The sequence below is a fragment of the Diadema setosum genome, chromosome 2 (genome assembly GCF_964275005.1).
Source record: "Diadema setosum chromosome 2, eeDiaSeto1, whole genome shotgun sequence".
Taxonomy (NCBI): Eukaryota; Metazoa; Echinodermata; class Echinoidea; order Diadematoida; family Diadematidae; genus Diadema; species Diadema setosum.
In genome coordinates, this window is record NC_092686.1 from 2,626,103 (window position 1) to 2,645,115 (window position 19,013).

At 39.0% G+C, this 19,013-nt stretch overlaps 1 protein-coding gene across 1 annotated transcript; it reads left to right on the top strand.

Moving 5' to 3' along the window:
• The first annotated feature begins 8,507 nt into the window (after positions 1-8,507).
• Positions 8,508-18,090, top strand: LOC140238942 (HMG box-containing protein 1-like). Its single transcript, XM_072318841.1, has 9 exons — positions 8,508-8,604; positions 10,932-11,016; positions 11,598-11,865; positions 14,391-14,668; positions 15,065-15,385; positions 15,928-16,072; positions 16,291-16,596; positions 17,092-17,245; positions 17,936-18,090. Exons 2-9 carry the CDS (start codon positions 10,953-10,955, stop codon positions 17,945-17,947), a joined length of 1,548 nt encoding a protein of 515 aa, XP_072174942.1. The 5' UTR covers positions 8,508-8,604; positions 10,932-10,952; the 3' UTR covers positions 17,948-18,090.
• The last annotated feature ends 923 nt before the right edge of the window (positions 18,091-19,013 follow it).

The following is a 19,013-nucleotide window of genomic DNA, read 5'->3' on the forward strand; positions in this document are numbered from 1 at the left end:
TTTTCTTATACACAGGAACTACTTTGGCAATTTTCATCTTGTCTGGAACTATTCCTTGCGACAGAGATTTATTAAATATGTCACACAATGGGACAGCAATGCTATGGATACACTCTTTGACAACCCTAGGAGCTATATTATCAGAACCTGATGACTTAGAGGATTTCAGTGATAAAGCTAGCATTATTATTTCAGATGCAGTAGTGGGCTTCAAAAATAAAGATTTGCTGTTTTTTGTAGGTTTCAAATAATCCTGAAAAGTATTGGATGTACTTGGGATCTTTTCACTTATCTGAATAGCAGCAATTCCTGCAAAATACTGATTGAAATGTTCAGCCTTTTGCGTATTTGTACTTAATGAAATATCACCATTATACATTTCTGAGGGAAGGTTGTGACATTTCCCCTTTCCGATCAATTTGTTTATATGGAACCATGTTTTTTTGATATCCCCTTTTAGTTTCTAGATTCTACGTTCTCACTGCCTGCCAGAAAATAGCATCTTTTTGGGACTTTGCATAAAGGTACAAGAAAGATAAGCACATTCTTTAACAAAGCAAAATCCGCTCCCCAAAATCCATGCGTCTACGTTTACACGTTTATTTATCCCTATCCGTGTATGGCCTGCCTGTTGGGTTGGTCCACCCAGCCCAGGCCAGGCGCGGCGCCGGCCGAGCTGTGGGAAGTTGGTCGATAGGTGGGTCTGAACAGGGAGGTGGAAGAAAGATGGAGTGTGCTCTTCTGAGTTTCCTTTGAAGTCATGCGTGGCCCCGACAGCGTTTTTTTCCCCCTCCCGTAATCCCATTACTCACGCTCGGCGCACTGCAAGTCGTAAATCTTGTGGCGGAAACTCACGACGCGAAATGCATTGTGGTCGGGGAATAAAATGGCGTCCTACGGTGTGAGCACAGAACTCTAGTGTAAGCAGTGGTGTAAGCATCTAGTGGTGGTGGTTCTGGCGATCGTGATTTTGACGGAGACGAGTTTGTTGAGGAGGAATTGCTTCTTTACCCTAGCAAATTCAAAATCACATTGACACAGCAAGTTAACTAAATTTGATTTACAATTGAAACTGAAACTCAGAAAGTTAGTTGGGCCTTGGCTTGGAAATTGGAGGCCAAGGCAAGGGCAAGGCTCAGGACACTGTTATAGCGCAGCGTCACCTCAGGTATGCTGCCTAGCAAAAGCATACCTGTTAGTCCTATGAGCTAGTAGACTCTAGTATTTCACAAACTAGAATCTAACCACTGTTAAACGTTAGATTCTACTAGCTCCAGGGTGTACTCTACTACTTTTTAATTCAATTTTTTGTAACGTTAGCATGGGGTAGAGTCAAGCCGATTACCGGTATTTACCGATGAATGATCGAGGGAGAGTGAGGCGAAACACTGTATACTAAGCTCTGTTTTCCCCCCTAAAATATACTTACAGCATCATACATCTAGGCTTTTATAGATATCATCTTTAATTCTCTACGGAAAATTATCATAATCAAGGCTGATATGTCTAATTAACACTTTTTAACACTCGACTTTCCATTCCAATATGTATTTACTAGTAACTCAAATTCACCGAAACAACGGCAACGAACGCTGTCCCGACGCCTACGCGGCGGCCCTACAACAACCCGACGAGTACGCTGAAAAGCCCCAGCTCGCTCGGGTGCAGACGAAAAAAATCCCGCTTCGGTCTCTATGAAGCACTACTTTTACACTCGAACTGTTTGAAAACACGCTCGAACACGCTCATGTAACTTATATCATTTTGAAGATCAAGGTCAGGCCTACCTCTCTAACTATAAAAAAATTGCGGAAATGTGCGGAATTTCTCATAATCGATACAGAAACAATATGATGACATCTCTAGCGCACAAAACTAACTGCTCAGTAACTCCGTTGTTTGTGTACCGATTTCGCTGGTTCAAACGGCAATCTCCTCAGCACAGTCTGCTGAACCAGCGAAAGGTATAGACATACCACGCTACCCAACTTTTGAGCCATAAGTTGTAGCTTTCGAAGGGGGACGTCTTTCACTGAATGCAATAGACTGCCAAAATGTTGAATATGACGTCATTTTGTCGGTGCCACGCATCGCTTCAAAGCCTGATTTTTACGAGCGTGTGTTTATGGAAGGCCTGGAAAGGAGATCATGTTGCGTCACTCTAGTGCGCCGGAGGGTGATGGGTGGACCGATAAGGCCAGATTTTGACATATTTATCACAGAATGAGGGTTGGATTTCAAGAAGTTAATCGGTGTAAGACCACTTGATTTTTTTCTCTGAGGGAAGCTCTCAGAGTGCCATCTCCATCTTTCTTCCACCTCCCTGGTCTGAATAACACGCACACAGACCGGGATGACTCACTAGGTTTCTACGCACGCTATTGAGATAGCACTATTAGCAGACATAGCAACACAACACTGAAAATTACGAGGACCGCTCATCTTGTCACACAAAATGGCTCCGATTCCAAATAAAACATGCCTTTGATTTCATGCAGTGACACTTAAACAGTTTTAATCTACGGCAACAATTTTATGCTCGAAAGTAAAACAAGGAAATGCTCACCTTCATTTTTTTATCAAGGGTCATCCATTGGCCAACGTACTAGATCCTACACCATTGCATTACACACACGTACACAGCTTTTACAGCTAGCTAGCGCGAAACACCAATACAACGAAGCCACATACATTTCCCCCGTACGCACACTGTACGCATGATACAACGTGTGTACGTACAACACGTAAGCGCACCAACAGGTGCTGAACATACGGGTGCTTTAAACTCATTAATATTCTAGTACCTTCCGCCTGATTGGATAGTTTGTGAGACGCGCAGACTTTCAATCGATTTCAGAACCATAGATTGCGAGGAAAGGGTCTATTTACCTGTTGAAGAATTTCTGTCTTTTTTGTTTTGCCTTACATCGCCAAGATTCATGATGCGTATGATGATATTCAAAGGTCAGATGAACATACCTGCATGTATTTTGGGGAACACTACAATCCAATGATGGTATGTCCAAAATCATTCATTGCATGCACTTGAAACTGAAGAAGTTGTTCATAAATTCTTATATAGTTGAATGAGTTATATTTTAATTAGCCTTAATTCTGAGCTCTCTTTTATATTCGTTATATTCACTCTTTTCTTTTATCTATTCCTTTCCTACATTATGTACATATACCTCGGTGATCCACCGCATCATGTGCCTCGCGTGTGCTGGTATAGACCCTTCATCTCTTCTCCTTTCTCGCCTTTCCCTGTCCTCTTGTCTCTTTCTGTTTCTTCTTTCAAAATAATTTCCTCTTTTCCTCTTTTTCCTTTACTGTGTTTTGGTTTTTTTTTCTCTCTCTATCTTTCTCTTTACAAGAGAGGTTGCTTGTGTTTGTTTGTCCGTCTGTTTGTTTGTTTGTTTGTTCATATGTATGGGTCTGTAAGTGTTGTACACCGATATATTATGTCTAGCTAATTGCTTTTTGATGTTATTTAGTCTTTTTGTCCACGAGGAGACTGCAAAATACAAGCTTAGCTTTTTAGCATGTCTCCTCCATTTCCTGCAACTTTAGTTTCAATTCAATTTCATTGTTTACTTTGCTTTTGTGATGCGTAGTATTGTCAACTTCACGTATTTTTCTTTGTTACTACATTGCATTGATGTTGTGTTATTTTGTGTATGAAAAAGTTGTTGGAAATGAAATAAATGAAATGAAATGAAATGAAAACATTTGTAGAGGAGGATTACGACTGCTAAATAGGCCTACCAGTTTGAAGTTTCAACGTTTCCATTTTCAAATGTGATAACTCGAACTTTTTTTTTTTTTTAATCACTGCTCCCAGTGGTAAACCTTTGAAGCGTGAACTTATTTGCCCCTCGGTGTAGTCATGATATGAAATCAATTACGTATTAGTAGGCGCTGTGCAGAAGACATATCACAAAGGACTCGGGAGACTTTAAATCTTCAATCCCATCTACAATTTTGAAAATCTATATCATGAACTCTATATGTAAGTGAAGGGATAATTCTTGCTTCATAATTCAGAGGTCGGAGTGGATCATGCATCTGTCTGACAGTTCGTTGACCGAAAGATCGGTCGAAAGATCGGTCTGTATCTGGTCGTCGGGGATATTATGTGCGTCTGACTTCACGGAATCCCCCTGGTGTCTTAAACGGAGGAGAGGTGATAAAGTAAAAAAAAAAAATGAAATTAAATAAAATGAAATAGAAGACTCCTCCCGACAGACGGATTTTTCTGTTTAGGTAGTTCGATGCCTGTACTTTTCCTTTTACAACATTCTTCTTCCAATATGGATGCCACACAGACCAGGAGAACAATATTCTAATATCGGTATTACGACAAATTTGTACAATTGAATAATATAATTCTTCTTATCAAGGGTAGCAGATGTACGGTTGATAATTCCAATCTTACAATTTGCTGCAGCACAGATAGTGTCCATACGTCTAACTCCTCTTGTCAAAATTCACACCGAGATCCTTTACATATAATAGACTCATAATAGCTGCAGGAATACCAGTTTATATCATCCATAAGCACAGATTATTCCTTCCATATTGATGGATAACTTGACACCTTTCCTGGTTACAAGGAAGCTATAGACCACTTTCTTTTCGACCATGCAATCAGTGCTGATTAAATCAGCTTGCAGATTCAGCGCATCATCATATTATCATGTAATTATCTGCGAATACAACTTAGTATAGGCCTGCCTCGTCCACAAAGAGCTTTCACATAATAAAATCTTCCACTTGATTACACATCAGGAAGGTCGTATATAACAGAAAACGAGAACTGTGTCCAGTACAATTTGAGGAACTCCGCTGGTACGTACCAATAGGCTGTGAAGATGCGACAACACTTGATTGACCATCATTTGTCGTGTTCTGTTACTTTAAAAAAAAAAAAACCCAACTATGATCCATTTCAGGAAATTCCCTGTTCTCGATCAATCGTGCACTAAGGGTACATTACAAAATATTAAATATCAAACGCCTTATAGTCTATATATAGATATATATATAACAATCAACATTTCCACCATAATTGACAAAAGTACACTTTTAAATTAGATAATATTTCAAATACAGATAGTAACTGCGCACGTGCAGGATCTTCCTTTCCTAAAACCATATTGCTCATCTGAAAACAACAAATTTAAGTCAATGGTTTACAATTAAAAAAAAAAAACATTTCATCTCTGAAAATTGTGTTTCCATCAACTTACAAATAGTCAGACTCAGAGGACCTGATGTGTATAGTTGTTTGATTTCTTCTTATGCGGTCCTTTCTTATAGATCGGTGAAACATTCTTCCATGCATTCAGTACTTCACCTTTTGACATTTACATATGTATCGAATAAAACTGCAAGTGGTTTTGAAACATAATAATCTACCAGTTCTTTCAAGATACTGTTCTGCACATTATCAAGACCGCGCGGGTGATTTTGTCTGATCCAATTATCTGAAGGCTTCTTCATCTGTAAAAATGACGATATACCTAATTGTGCATCATGAATCCTGGATTCTAAAACTAGAACACCAGATAGAATTGTTTTCATTCGTAAAAACAGAAGCCAAAATAAAGACAAATAAATAGATAAATAAATAAATAGATGAATAGATATAGTATCCGCCTTTACAACATCGATTTCTGCTATATCTCCATCAGGTTTTTCTAAAACTATACCAAAATAGGTTTAAATTAGGTTTTACTTTGCATATGAACACTCCCCCCCCCCCCCCAACTCTTGGGGTTTAGACAACTCAATTCAGATTTCAGTTTACATTAAAACTCCCTTTTTGCTTCAGATACTGCTCCTATAGTTTCTTCATTTCTTGCTTTTCGGTAGCACTCTCTGTCCTTCTGACTTCTGGTCTTTTAATAACGATTCCACGCTCTGTGTTTTTGACAATTACTTGCTTAACAGAACTATTCATCCATAAAGGCTATGTAACTTCTCCTTGCCGGGACTCTTGGTTTAACCTTGGTACAAACTTGTCAGTAAGCATTCCGACTATATTCACAAAAGTAACATTTGCACTGTTAACATTATCTTCTGTGTCCAACACATAAAAAATATCATTATCTAACGTGTTCCTCATCACAATCCCCTTTCAAAAGGTACGCCCACGTTTCACAGGAGGTTGAAGACGACCAGGCAAATAAAATTCAAATTCTGAAACTATAGATGACCACTCTTGCCTAGTTATAAGAAGGGCCAAGATATTTGATATACGCCCATCTGCCATCCTGGTGGTATAGGGTCACTTACTAGTTCATTCAAACATTAAATCCTGTCTATAACATTGACAAACTCATTTGCAATTTTTTTTTGTTTTTTTATAAATGTTCCTTCTATAGCAGAGATCTCCCTATCAATATTTGGTAAATTAAAATCACCCATGATAAGCAAACTCTTGTATTGCGACTTCTCTCATTACTTCTCGAAAAAGTTGTAGAAGAGCTGAAGAGCTATCACAGCTTCGACGCTATTTGGGCTTCTTTCATGTAAACAACCAAACAACAGTAACTCTTCGTTGTCATCATACACAGACCTGCACACACATTTTTTTTTTTTTTTTTTTTAATCAGATTCGTTTGAGAAAACATGTTTTCATTGAAGATTCTTTCTGTAATAAATAGTTACATCTATACGGCACTTGGCAGGTAAAAACAAATTTTCAGTTTCAGTTTTAATCAATGCGTTCATTCATTAATCTATGTATGGCACTTAGCTCCATGTTTTATGCATTTATTTATCTCATTTCAAGCTATTATACATCAGGTATATGCACGATATAGGAGAACAAAACTCTTCTCTTCTGTTTGCCTGCGTGAATTTATACTTCTCCATACCAATCTAACATGATAAAGAGTGAATGCACTTTAAAGTTACTTTCCAGTCATCTACTAAGTATATTTTATATTATACATCATCGCGGGAATACGGACCAGTAACACAAAAGGGACAGCGGAAACCGAAGGGCTGCCCCGCTTTTTTTTTTCGGGGGGGGGGGGAAGGGGAGGGGGGTTTCAAGAGAAAAATAAAAATAAAATGTTTGGAAAAAAGCAACCCCATGAATTTCCAATGGTTCCGTCCTTAGATTTCGGGGGAGGGGAAGGGGAGGGCTACTCAGAGGGGGCGTCCTAGCTGCAACCCCCACCATGGAAAACGTTGCACGGCATTCGTATCCAGCGCGAGCCACCTATCAAAATTGTCTGGCATGTGGAACACTGAATGGCGTGCCTTCTGGATGGTTGGCTTGCAACGAGAAATTACAAGCAGGGCGTCGATCTTGGGGACAGTCCCCCCCCCCCCCCACCCTCTCCCACATGGAAACACTTGCACCCCTCCCATTTTGGCAACCCCCTCCCACACCCTCTCCCCTCCACTTCCATAGACTTTAGCACACAGTGATGTATGACGCACGTGCGAAGCAAGAGTTTCACTAGATACCCATTCACATTCCCCTAAATTGAAATATTTATTTTCTTATAATTTTTATTTAAAAACTCCCGTTAAACATTTCACAAAAAGTGTGTACCAGATCTCCGAATTTCATGTCGGAAAATGCACTGTTTTTTTTTTTTTTTTTTTGGGGGGGGGGGGGGGGGAAGGGGGATACCCTCCTCCCACACCCTCTCTTCCTTCGCACACTCGATCTCCGAAGTTTCGTTTCCCCCTCCCTCATCAAGAAGTGATCGATGTATCTGTGTGTGTGTGTATGTGTGTGTGTGTGTGTGTGTGTGTGTGTGTGTGTGTGTGTTTGTGTTTTATGAAATGGTAAACTAGGAGTATTTTACATTCTTGTTCTCTGAATGTTTATCAAAATGTCATTTTTACTATCGATGAAAAAAAGTTTAAAACTTATGTTCTTCATGGTGTGTCCTAAGATATGCCTTCATCTCTTCCAAAATCACGGGTCTAATCTTCTCGCTACAAGATATTCATACACTTTCTTTCCGTGCCCAAAATGTACTTTCTTTGCCCACTTACTTTGAACCAGCAGAATTCAGTGACATGCGGTTATTACGTGCATAATGTGCTAACTGTTATTCAGACAAACCAATCTCACAGACTGTCTCTTCGTTATTCTTAACGTTTTGTTTATTTCTTTTATAGCTGTACGGTGGTGGCATTTTTTTCCAGCAGAAATGAAAAACAAAAACAAGCTGGTGAGTTTGCATTCGAACCTCCTCGCCCCTGTCTTGCACCAATGCATCAACATATCGACAGTAAACATGAACTACTCTAGTACTAGTATTTTTGTATCGGGGCTATGAAGCTGAGTTTACTCGGAGTCTCTATATTACCCCGTACATTCAATGATTGTACTTTTCACCTGTCACAAGCTCGTAAACATCCCAGTCAACACAGATCAAACAGACGGATTGCCGTCATACAGCCAATCACGTTCGAGGGATTCGATTTTGCATACATAGTAAACAAGATTACAATAGCCATTCATATCATGGCGTCCCTTCCCGTGCCGAGGTTGCAGATAGCTGATAGGTGAGGAAAAACAACTCCCCAGTTTACGATTTAATCTCCGTTAAGCCACCCAACAGGATTCATTAGGTGAGTGAAACAATGTGACAGTAATATGTGAAGGTGAATAGTTAAAATCGAGGTTATTTAGCTGGGGATTCGTGATATTATAGAACACTTAGATGTTATTTTGATCCAGGTCATTCATTCCCTGGACTTGGCTGTGGATCAGCTGGCTGTGTGTGGGCAGGTACACAGGTGATCGCCTGTACTGAGTGTGTAGTGTGCGTACACATAGCATTGCGTGTTTGTGTGTGTGGGTGTACGTGAGCAAGAGCGGAGGTGCGATTGCAATGCCATCGACATAGCTGTAATACATGTGTGTACTGCACTAATTCTGAGGGATATTACCGGTAATGTAACAGGCATCTAGGCCTAGTCCCACTAAACCCCCTGGCCCCAATGTGACTGATTGTTACATTGCTTACTTTTAATAGCAGTGTAGTGAAGCACTGATGCTTGAAGTAGTATTTACTAGTAATGCATGAAATATGCCGAACATTGTTTAATGTTCACTGAACAGCATTTTACACACACAAAATTAATCAATTCATAATTTCCAATCACTAACGCTACAGTTTCATTAACATTATTTTCATTAATTAACTGAGGTATCCATCATATCCTTATCGTACATAAGTGAATCTTACAGAAGAGCCAGTAAAGGTATAGAGTCTACAAGAGGGCATTTCATGAAGCATTTTGTCCGACAAAGTTGTCGGACAAATTTGCTCTCAGCTCAGCCAATCAGATGCAAGGTAAAGGATTTAGCTCTGGTAAACAGTTTGTCAGAAAAGTATCCAACCAGAATGCTTCATGAAATGCCCCCCAGAACTAACTTTGGACAATGACCCCACTTGGCATCCATTTCAATATTAACAGCTCATTAATCATATTACAAGGTAACCCAAGTTGAATGAAATGGCATTGCATTATAGCCATTTCCTAGACAGTGAGTTACATCTTGTATCCTCCATCGTCTATCTCTGGATGATGATGCTGTGCAGTGATGTCAGCTTCTGAACCATATAACCGTTAGATCCTGAATCATAGCCAATGTCCATCTCCAGTGCTGAAGCTAGAGAGCCAAAGTAATGTAATCTAAATCCCTAAAACCCAGTATAGCCAAACATCTAAACATTTAGGAACTAGAACTCTAGTGTTTGAATGGGATGTATGGCCTACATGTAGATGAAATATTAAATGTGGAATACAAGCTTTTATCAATTCTAAAATTATTCAATCTCTGATAATTATGTCATTAAATGCACACTCTGTATGCAATTCATTTTAATATTGTTTGATGTCTCAATAACTTGAAGCACAATGTAGTACTCCTTTTCACTGTTAATATTTAAATTATCATGTTAAAATTCATTAAAAAAAAAAATCTCATTTAGTTTCAGATCAATCATAACATGTAGACCTGTTGTCACAAGAGTCATAAGTTGAGTTGATAACCTTTCCTGTGGATACGTAGGGTTTACTAAAACACAATTTTTTCATGGCATGAAATTTTCGCCAGTTGCCTCTAACATTCAATGAATATAGTGTATTATAGTGTACGTTCTGCAGTATAGTTTTCTTGTGTATATTGCATTAATGTAACTATTTTAGCTGTAATATTTGGGATCAGCCATAGAAAGACCAACGGTCTATGTTGATCCCCCCATAAACTGAAATAACTGCTTTTACTGTATGTTGTGTTTACAGTCTGTTGTGAAATTATTGTAAGTTGAACATTTTTGCCTGTATTCCTGTGTTCTACTGTGTATGCATCGTTCCTGTATTTTTTTTTTTTTTTTTTTTGCAAATGCTTTTTATCAGGATGTGGAAAATAAATGAAATGAAAAAATGAAAAAAATAGACAACTTTCATGTGCCTTTGTGTTTTGCGATGGCTCTTGTGAAATTCGCGAAATTAAAATGCATGCGAACATTCCTTGTTTAGATACACCCTGTACTATAACTGAATGCAGACATGGCAATATTTGTAGGTGCATTCAATTCCAGAATTTATTTGCTTGATTTTTTTTTTTTTACTTTTATTTCTTCAACAGAATGTAAAGTACAGTACATGCATTGTACAAATACATGTATCATGGTGTGAACTAGAATGAACATATGTTTAGTACAAATACAGTGTATGTACATCCAGTGTACACTGGACATTTTGTACATGCATAACAGGGTCAAATAAGTCAAGGACAATTCAAGTAGAGTACTTAACAAAAGTAGAACTGTGAAGGAAGTGTACTTTGTGTCAAAATTATGCCATGGCATGACATTGTTAGTATGTGGACATTTGAATAGTAGAATTTTTAACTTGCCTCATTTTCTGCTGATTATTACACACAGAGATTGCCTGAATAAAACAGGATGATGGATAACAAGGAGTTGATTTCACACCCCCAGCTTCCCTCACTGGATCACAATGCAAATGGTAGGCCACATACAATACAGTATGTACTCATTGCTGTGTGGTGTTGATAATTGTAATGACTCTCACTAATGTCCTAAACAAATGAAACTTCTAAAATCAAAGAAAAAGTGTAGTTTTTATAAATTATCTGTAACTGTTAGTGTGTACATTTAAGTGTATAATTTTCTCAGATTGTCAGTTTTATTATCGTGAAGTATGAGTCTGTTAGGATTGATTTGACTGGTACATTGTATCTTGCCAAATTAAATGTATCCTCAAATAACAATTTACATTTGCATACACTGTAGGCCTAAATTTAGGAATGTATTTAAAGACTACTACAGTGTAGTTTTGTAAAATGAAGAACTATTGGCACATGTAGGCCTAATTTCTGACTATTGTGCACTGTAACTAAGTCCCCAAAAAGCTTCTTGTTGAAACCACTTTTTGATATGATTCATAGCAATTTACTATTTTATATACCATGCACTGTAGACAATTTGAGCATTGTTTTCATTTCCACGATTGCCACTGTTATCTCCGTGATTTCTGAGTATGTCTGAAAGCATTTGTAAAACTGTTCATGTATTTGTGCTATTCAGAGCCGAGTCCATCCCACTGTCACAAAAGTAAGAGTGAAAACATCCTGCCTAGTTCCGGTGGAGGTGAAACCACCATCGCAGGCTCATCTGTGGACCAGTGTGATGGAGGCGGAGGGCAGCACTCCACCCTTGACTGGCTTACGGAGCTGGCCATCATTGCTACCGGTCCCCAGAGCCCACTGATGGAGTCCAGAAGGGGTGGATCCACCGGTGGCAAACCGAGACAAAGACATCACTCAGAGGGGAGTGTCCTCCACAAGCAAACCAGGTCAGAGTGATAATAATTAGGATCCTACCATTATCACATGTACAATTTCATATTGATATCTGTTTATACATTACTGCAATGTGATATTGACATTCTGATAAAAGTTTGCAACAATTTGTTTTTAATATGAATTTCTTCCATCCACATGATTTTTGTTTTTGTTCGACTAAAACCAGTAATGCATCAACAAATGATGAAAGTAAGGACATGCAGAATCAGTTTTGCTGAGTGAGGATAGTACTTGCGCAAAAAAAAGGAAGAAGAAGAATATTACATATTTCATAAAGGCTGATGTTAAGATCGATCTTCAGATTGATGCAATTCAAAAAAGTTACACCCGATCTTCTAAAAACTTGTGCTTGAAATGAAGCATTTATATTCAAAGTATCCTTATGAACCGAACTTACCATCAACATTTATATTGATTTTACATCCGATTCCCGAGTTATGCTTGATCAATCAAATGTGAGACCAATCATAACTCTTTATGAAATGGACCCCAGGTGTTTTGTCAGAACATTTGAAGTGCATTTGTGTTGAAAATATCAGAAAAAAACTAATAGTAACCTTTTTTATGCCTCCGCCACGAAGTGGTGCCAGAGGCATTATGTTTTCGGGTTGTCCGTCCGTCCGTACGTACGTACGTCCGCTTTCGTTTACGCGATAACTTGAGTAATATTTACTGGAATTTTACCAAACTTGGTCCAAGTATGAAGTATGATGGGGCAACGATTTGATAAGATTTTGGGTGAAATCGGCTAAAGGTCAAAGGTCAAAGGTCAAGGTCAAATCATGAAATTGTATCCGTTTACGCGATAACTCAAGACTGTATGGAGCAAATTTCACCAAACTTTGTTGGAGGATGATGTATGATGGGACAATTACTTGATTAGTTTTTCAGTGAAATCGGACAGAGGTCAAAGGTCAAAGAAAGGTCAAATCCTAAAATTTATCTGTTTATGTGATAACTCAAAACTGGATGAAGCAGCTTTCACCAAACTTGGTCCAAGGATGATGTATGATGGGACAATTAGTTGAGTAGATTCTAGTGACATTGACAAGAGGTCAAAGGTCAAAAGGTCAAGGTCAAATGCTAAAAATGTTGCTATTTCCCCCATATCTATGCAATGCCCGCAGTTATTTTCTTGAAACTTAGTGTAGACATGTACCACTGCGTAAGGATTCTCCAGAGAGAGTTTCATGTCATAAGGTCAAAGGTCAAAAGGTCAAAGGTTAGGTGAAAATGTTGCAATATCACTTTTCTCGCAAATGGTTCAATGTATCTTCATGGAACATGGTACATATGCATGTACTGACTGGCAGGGATTATCTAGGGAATTTAGGGGTCATGGGTCAATAGTCAGGGGTTCAAAGGTCAAGGTCAACTCCTCAAAATGTTACTACTGTATTTCCCTCATACATGTATACTAGTATATGCAATGATTGCATTATTAGTTTTAAAAGTGTTTAATATATGTACATGTATTACTTGATGGAGATTCTCTTGGAAATTTCCAGCCAGAAGGTCAAAGGTCAAAGGTTAAGGGTCAAAGGTCAGGTTTAAATGAAAAAAAAAATTTGTACTGTAATTACACTCTTTCTTCATACCTTGAAAATTATACTCAATGCATAAACTTATAACAAGGTCGGTCAGAAGTCAAGTAAAAATTTTCAATTCCCCAAATATGTGTACCTGCACTCTTTAATAGACAATTATAGCAAACCCAGTTCGTGGAAAGTGAACATTCAAGATATTTCTGACAAACCTGTTATTTCGATATTTTGCCAGTTATGTGAAACTGTCATCACACATTGTCAAGACATTGTACTATACACCTATTGGGAGAATCATGCATTATGGCGGAGGCATCAGTCGCCGTAGCGACATTTCTAGTTGTTTATTTCAGTTTAATGAAAGTTTTATTGGTACTCTGAATCAATAACAAGTGCAATGACATCAGACAGAAGTGTAATATCTGGAAACATTTTCCTTTCAAAGACATACTGCTCATTGTTTTGATTTACACCTTGCGTGAGGGATTGGGCTGAATATTATTGATTTCATAAAACCATGGTGAGAAAAACCTTAAATACTAAACTCTAATCAATATCACATGTGACTTTGCTTTGTTTTGTGAAGTTGTTTTTCTTATCTATTGTGATTCTGTATGTATTCTGCACAGTATTACATGTACATGTGTATTTGTGTGTAATACCATGTGTGACAAGATTTTTCTTGATTTAGTCTGGTTTCCAGACCCTTTGTCTTATGTAACCCTTCCACAAAATGTGCCCTCTGCGGCGACTCGCCACCTTTGCCAAAGGACCAGTCAGCTCACCCAGTTACTTCTCTCATCGTTAGAGGAACTTGATAGTTTGGGAAGCAGAACAGTACACGGATGATCGTGAAGCAAGACTAATCCTGTTAAGATGCACATTCTTACAAAGCTTGAATGTGTGTAATGTGATAAGTGCATACATTCCACTTCCTTAAGAAATGTTGTCTATCTTTTTTTGTGCGTCAGACTGTCTGCAGCAGTGAATTCCCTGAACCGTGCTATCCATACCTACGCCAAGCCTCCACGAAGGACCCCATCTCCCCCACCCCTCATCTCCTCCTCCTCCCATGCTCATCCTCAGGAGGAGGATGACATCATCGATCCCATCGGCTCCTGGGCCCCTGAAAGTGATGCCAGGATCACATCCTCCTCACCATTTCCAGCGTCGCCCAAAGAGGCAGAGTCAGCGGGAGGCACTTGGTCACACCCTTGGCCCACAGCTGTGTGGAAGTGCTTCCTCAAAGGTAACCCTGAGTATCCTGATTTAACCCTCCATTCCAATCTCATTCCTGTTCCATTATTTGTTTCAATTATTGCATCAGCTCTGGTTCAGTTGTTGCTCATTCACAGGATAACACACTTTTTACGATTATGCAGAGTTTGATAACTCGCTATTTAAAGCCAAATCGATGATTTTTTAAAAGTATTAATTAATTTTCATAGTGTGACAAGTATGCATAATTAGTCCCAACAATTGTTTATGACATAAATTGTGCAGCCAGCTCAGACTAGTTTTATATTCACAGACTGGACTCGTATTTTTCTCGTACATTTTGAGTTGTGGAATGTTAAGATGTGATGAGTTTATCAGTCGTCAAAGCCTGTAACAAGGTGATACATTGTGCCTTGCCTCCTGTTAGGAAACCTGATACGTTTCACCTCTGGTCTCCGCACCGAGTGGCGTCTGGCGGAAGAGATTGGAAGCACCGAATTTCTGGCAGCTCAAGCCAATCTCCAGCAAGATGTCAATGGGCGTGGTCAGTCACCCAAGGCAGGTTTTGCCCCTCTCGGCTTGAGGCTGGTCAAGATTGAGGACCTCAAGCCCAGTGACCCCAAGCTGGCCAGGACAGACAGCGAGTCATATGATCAGATGAAGTTAACCTTTAACCCTGATGTGACGAGTCAGCCATGCTTGGAAGCAATCTGTTCCACAGACCATCCTTTCTTTGTCAGAGACAAAGGTATGACTTTCCTGTGTTTCATTTGTAATGCTATCTAATTAAAATTTCTCACAGATTCCAGACAATTCTTAAATGAGAGAGATAGTGTGGTGTAGTATTTGATGGCCTTTACAGTTTGCAACATGTGTTGCAAAATTCCAGTCATTCACTACAAGTGATTGACATAAACAAGTTGAATTCCTTGTCATTCTCCAGTTTGCCTGATACTCAAGCATTCTACCAATGCAACAATCAAATCACAAACCGCTAAACAATATAATTAGCTTTATGGAGCATTCTTTCTTTTTTTTTTTTTTTGCTTTCTACTCTTACCACTGCACTTTCTGTGTGTTAGATGTAAACTTGTGTATACAAATGAAGAAAATCTTGGTTTTGTTTCACAGCAATTAGTGGTTTATGAGCAAATTTGTTTGAAGAGACCGCACAGCTAGTAAAAAGGATACATATTATATCGTAAGGTTCATTGATGTATAGCTGTTATCAAAAAGAGGCATGTTGAATGAGTCTTATATACAATCGATCAAATACTGCCCTCTCTACAGGTTGGTCATCATATATTCCTTGCCAAACTGTGGTGCGATATGGAATCCCGTGCTCTGAGCTAGAGAGTGGTGATGTGTGCTTGCCTCCATCTCATCCTGATGCCATCAGCTTCAAGGAGTCCGAAGTCCTTGAAAGCTTCAAGAGGTGAGTGCTACTAAAGTTGAAAACCTAATTGAGCAGACATTTCCATGACAACATCTCTTTAGGCCCTTACATTTTTGTAAGCCTCAAGAAGGCCATGTGCAGCCAAAGCTGTACACTGCACGCTGTTCACCACTACTTAGGTTCATATATATCTTTTTTTCTTTTCAATTTCAACCTATGTAATGTTTCTTGTACATCTTTTAAATTTTTGTTTCCAGCCTAGACTTTACTCCCCTGGACTCCTCTGCAGTTCTGGCCTTGAGCAGCATGGCCAAACACCGTAAGGACTTTGAGAAGAGCCCCACCCGCCCCATTATCTCATCCTCCTCCCACACCTCCCTGCCCCCATTCATCTTATCACCATCAGGGGGCAGTGCCAGCGCCCCTTCCTCCCCCTCAAAGGGAATGAAGAAACTGCAGCTGGGTGATCAAGGCAAGGGGAAGAGACCCATGAATGCTTTCATGCTGTTTGCCAAGAAGTTCAGACTTGAGTACACTCAGCTGTACCCCGACAAGGATAACAGGTACTCACTTCCAGCTTAAATCATTCTAGACTTTTCTCAAGCTCATCTATCATCAGAATCTTATTCATACCTAACTTTATTCATTCACCATGTCTCATCTTACATGAAAGACAGTTTAGTGTACAAATTTTCTCAAAGAGAGAGGCGGGCAGACTTTCAATTATCTATCTTTTCGTCTGAACTCTGAACGACACATCATATTTAACATCTGAAGTGGTGTTATGCAAAATTTGTGATACTTATTGATACTTATGATAGGTAAATATTGGACAGTCTCAAAACAACAATGATCCTGAGCGTCATTTGATTTATTTTGCTGAGAATCTATGAATAAATGATTTACAAATGTACAAGCATGTGTTGTTCTATACACAAATATTTCAGCATGATCATGGATGACACTATATAACACACAGGGCTCTGTCAGTTATGCTGTGAATGAATGAACTGGTGAATGAATGGCGTCAATTCTGTATCATGTTTGTCTTCACACAGAGCCATCAGCGTTATTCTGGGCAACAAGTGGAAGAAGATGAAGTTGGAGGAGAGACGCGTCTTCTCTCAGGAGGCCAAGCAGCTGGCAGAGGAACACAAGAAGATCCACCCAGACTGCTGGAAGAGAAAGAGGGCACACTCAACCAGCTCGGTGGTAAACCTCATTCTCCTATGATCATATTCATGCTCTTAGTAACATACTCAATTAGCCCTCTAAGGGGATGGGGGGGGGGGGGGGGGGGTTGTAGGGAAGATGAGTTGCAGTAATTGTGACTGTAGTTTATTTGATTTAAATCTTTGTGCTTTTGCTTTCCGTCAGAAGAGAGGAGTGAGGTGTGATATTTCTGTGTGCACTGCACTGTATATCCAACTTCTTCTTTCTTGATTATCAATGTCTATTTACAAGTATGCTTTTATCTTATCCAAAACACTGAAGAAGAAAAAAATACCAAGGCACAACATGTTATGTGTAATGGTGTACTGTAAAGATAGCCTTCTACTGGTCGATACTGCAGGCTTATAAAATTGCCCATGAATGCTCAGCTATACTTTGGAGCATTACATTACTTGAATGATTACAATGGTTGCAAATATCTCACGGTATCTGACTTGAGAGTCTCATTACAGTATGACAATGGACAAAGTCTCAGTGATTATGAGCCATTAAGACAACAGCTGAAATGCTTACAGCTTCTGTGCTTATGCTAAGCTATTGTTGAGGTGGCTGCTCAAACCACTCTTGTGATTTTTACTGCCTCCGTCCCATTCCTCTATTGGTGCCCATTCTAATAAATCTGTTTCCCCCTCCTACCACCATCCCCCCCCCCCCCAATCTTCTTGACAGCAGCACTCATGACGCTTGGCCTGACCCACCCCCATGCAGCACACCAACCAATGGTGCCTCACTGAAGCAGCTGCAGAACAGAAATAGCTTTCCTCAGGTCATCGCCTTCTCCGCGACAGGGGGCACGTCAATCCGCTGAATTTTGTATGTTCATCCACCAAGGTGTTAGGGAGCATATGATGAATACTCTGTTGTCACACTAGTCTGGCTCGGCCTTGTTTTGTTTTTGATCCTTGTTCATATTATGGAAACACACAGTATTTTCTGTGGTGCTGATATGATCTACCACAGTCTGGTATTCACAGATTTATTTTTGCCTCATAGATTCCCTTAATTATGGGATTTGCATTCAAATCTACTTCATCATGTATAGAACACACTCTACGATGTCTTGTTGTCAGGTTTTGTTTTGTTTTTGTTTTTGTTTTGTTTTTATTTTTGTTTTGTTTCTGTTTTTATGTTTTTGTCATTTTTTTTTACAAGAGTTGTGCTGCATGCAGGGAAGACACTTCATTTGTCTGCAGTACAAACATATTCAAGGCGTCATTCTGATTTCTCAGTCTTCGAGTCTCGTCAGTCTTTATGCCTATGTCATGATATGACTTGTTGAAGACTGTGACTATCAGAGAGAGTGTTTTGTTTTTTTTTCTCTCCAATAAAGCAAACTATCTTTTCTTGTGAAAAATTGGAGAGAGGGAGGAAAGAGAGTTATACAAATAGATGTGACAAAAATACCTTTTTCCATCATACATACATTGTATGCATTGTGTGTCAAACTATCGCTTTTCCTTGACTGTAGAGTTAAATGCTATTTGCAGTGTAGAGATGTCTTGCCAACAGTTTCTGAACTCATGTCAAAGGAGATGCCATGCATTTGCTGTTATGTAAATATTTCCTTCATACCACATTAAAGGAAATGTTTATTTTTCTTTTATCGTGGGTGAGATCATGAATGGTTTCTTTAGTTGACTGTCATTAATTTGAAACATTCTTATTCTTAATACTTCATTATGTTATGCCATGATTTAAACTGAGTCACTTTAATAGAAAAGGAAAAAGTACTGCTGAAGTTTCAAAT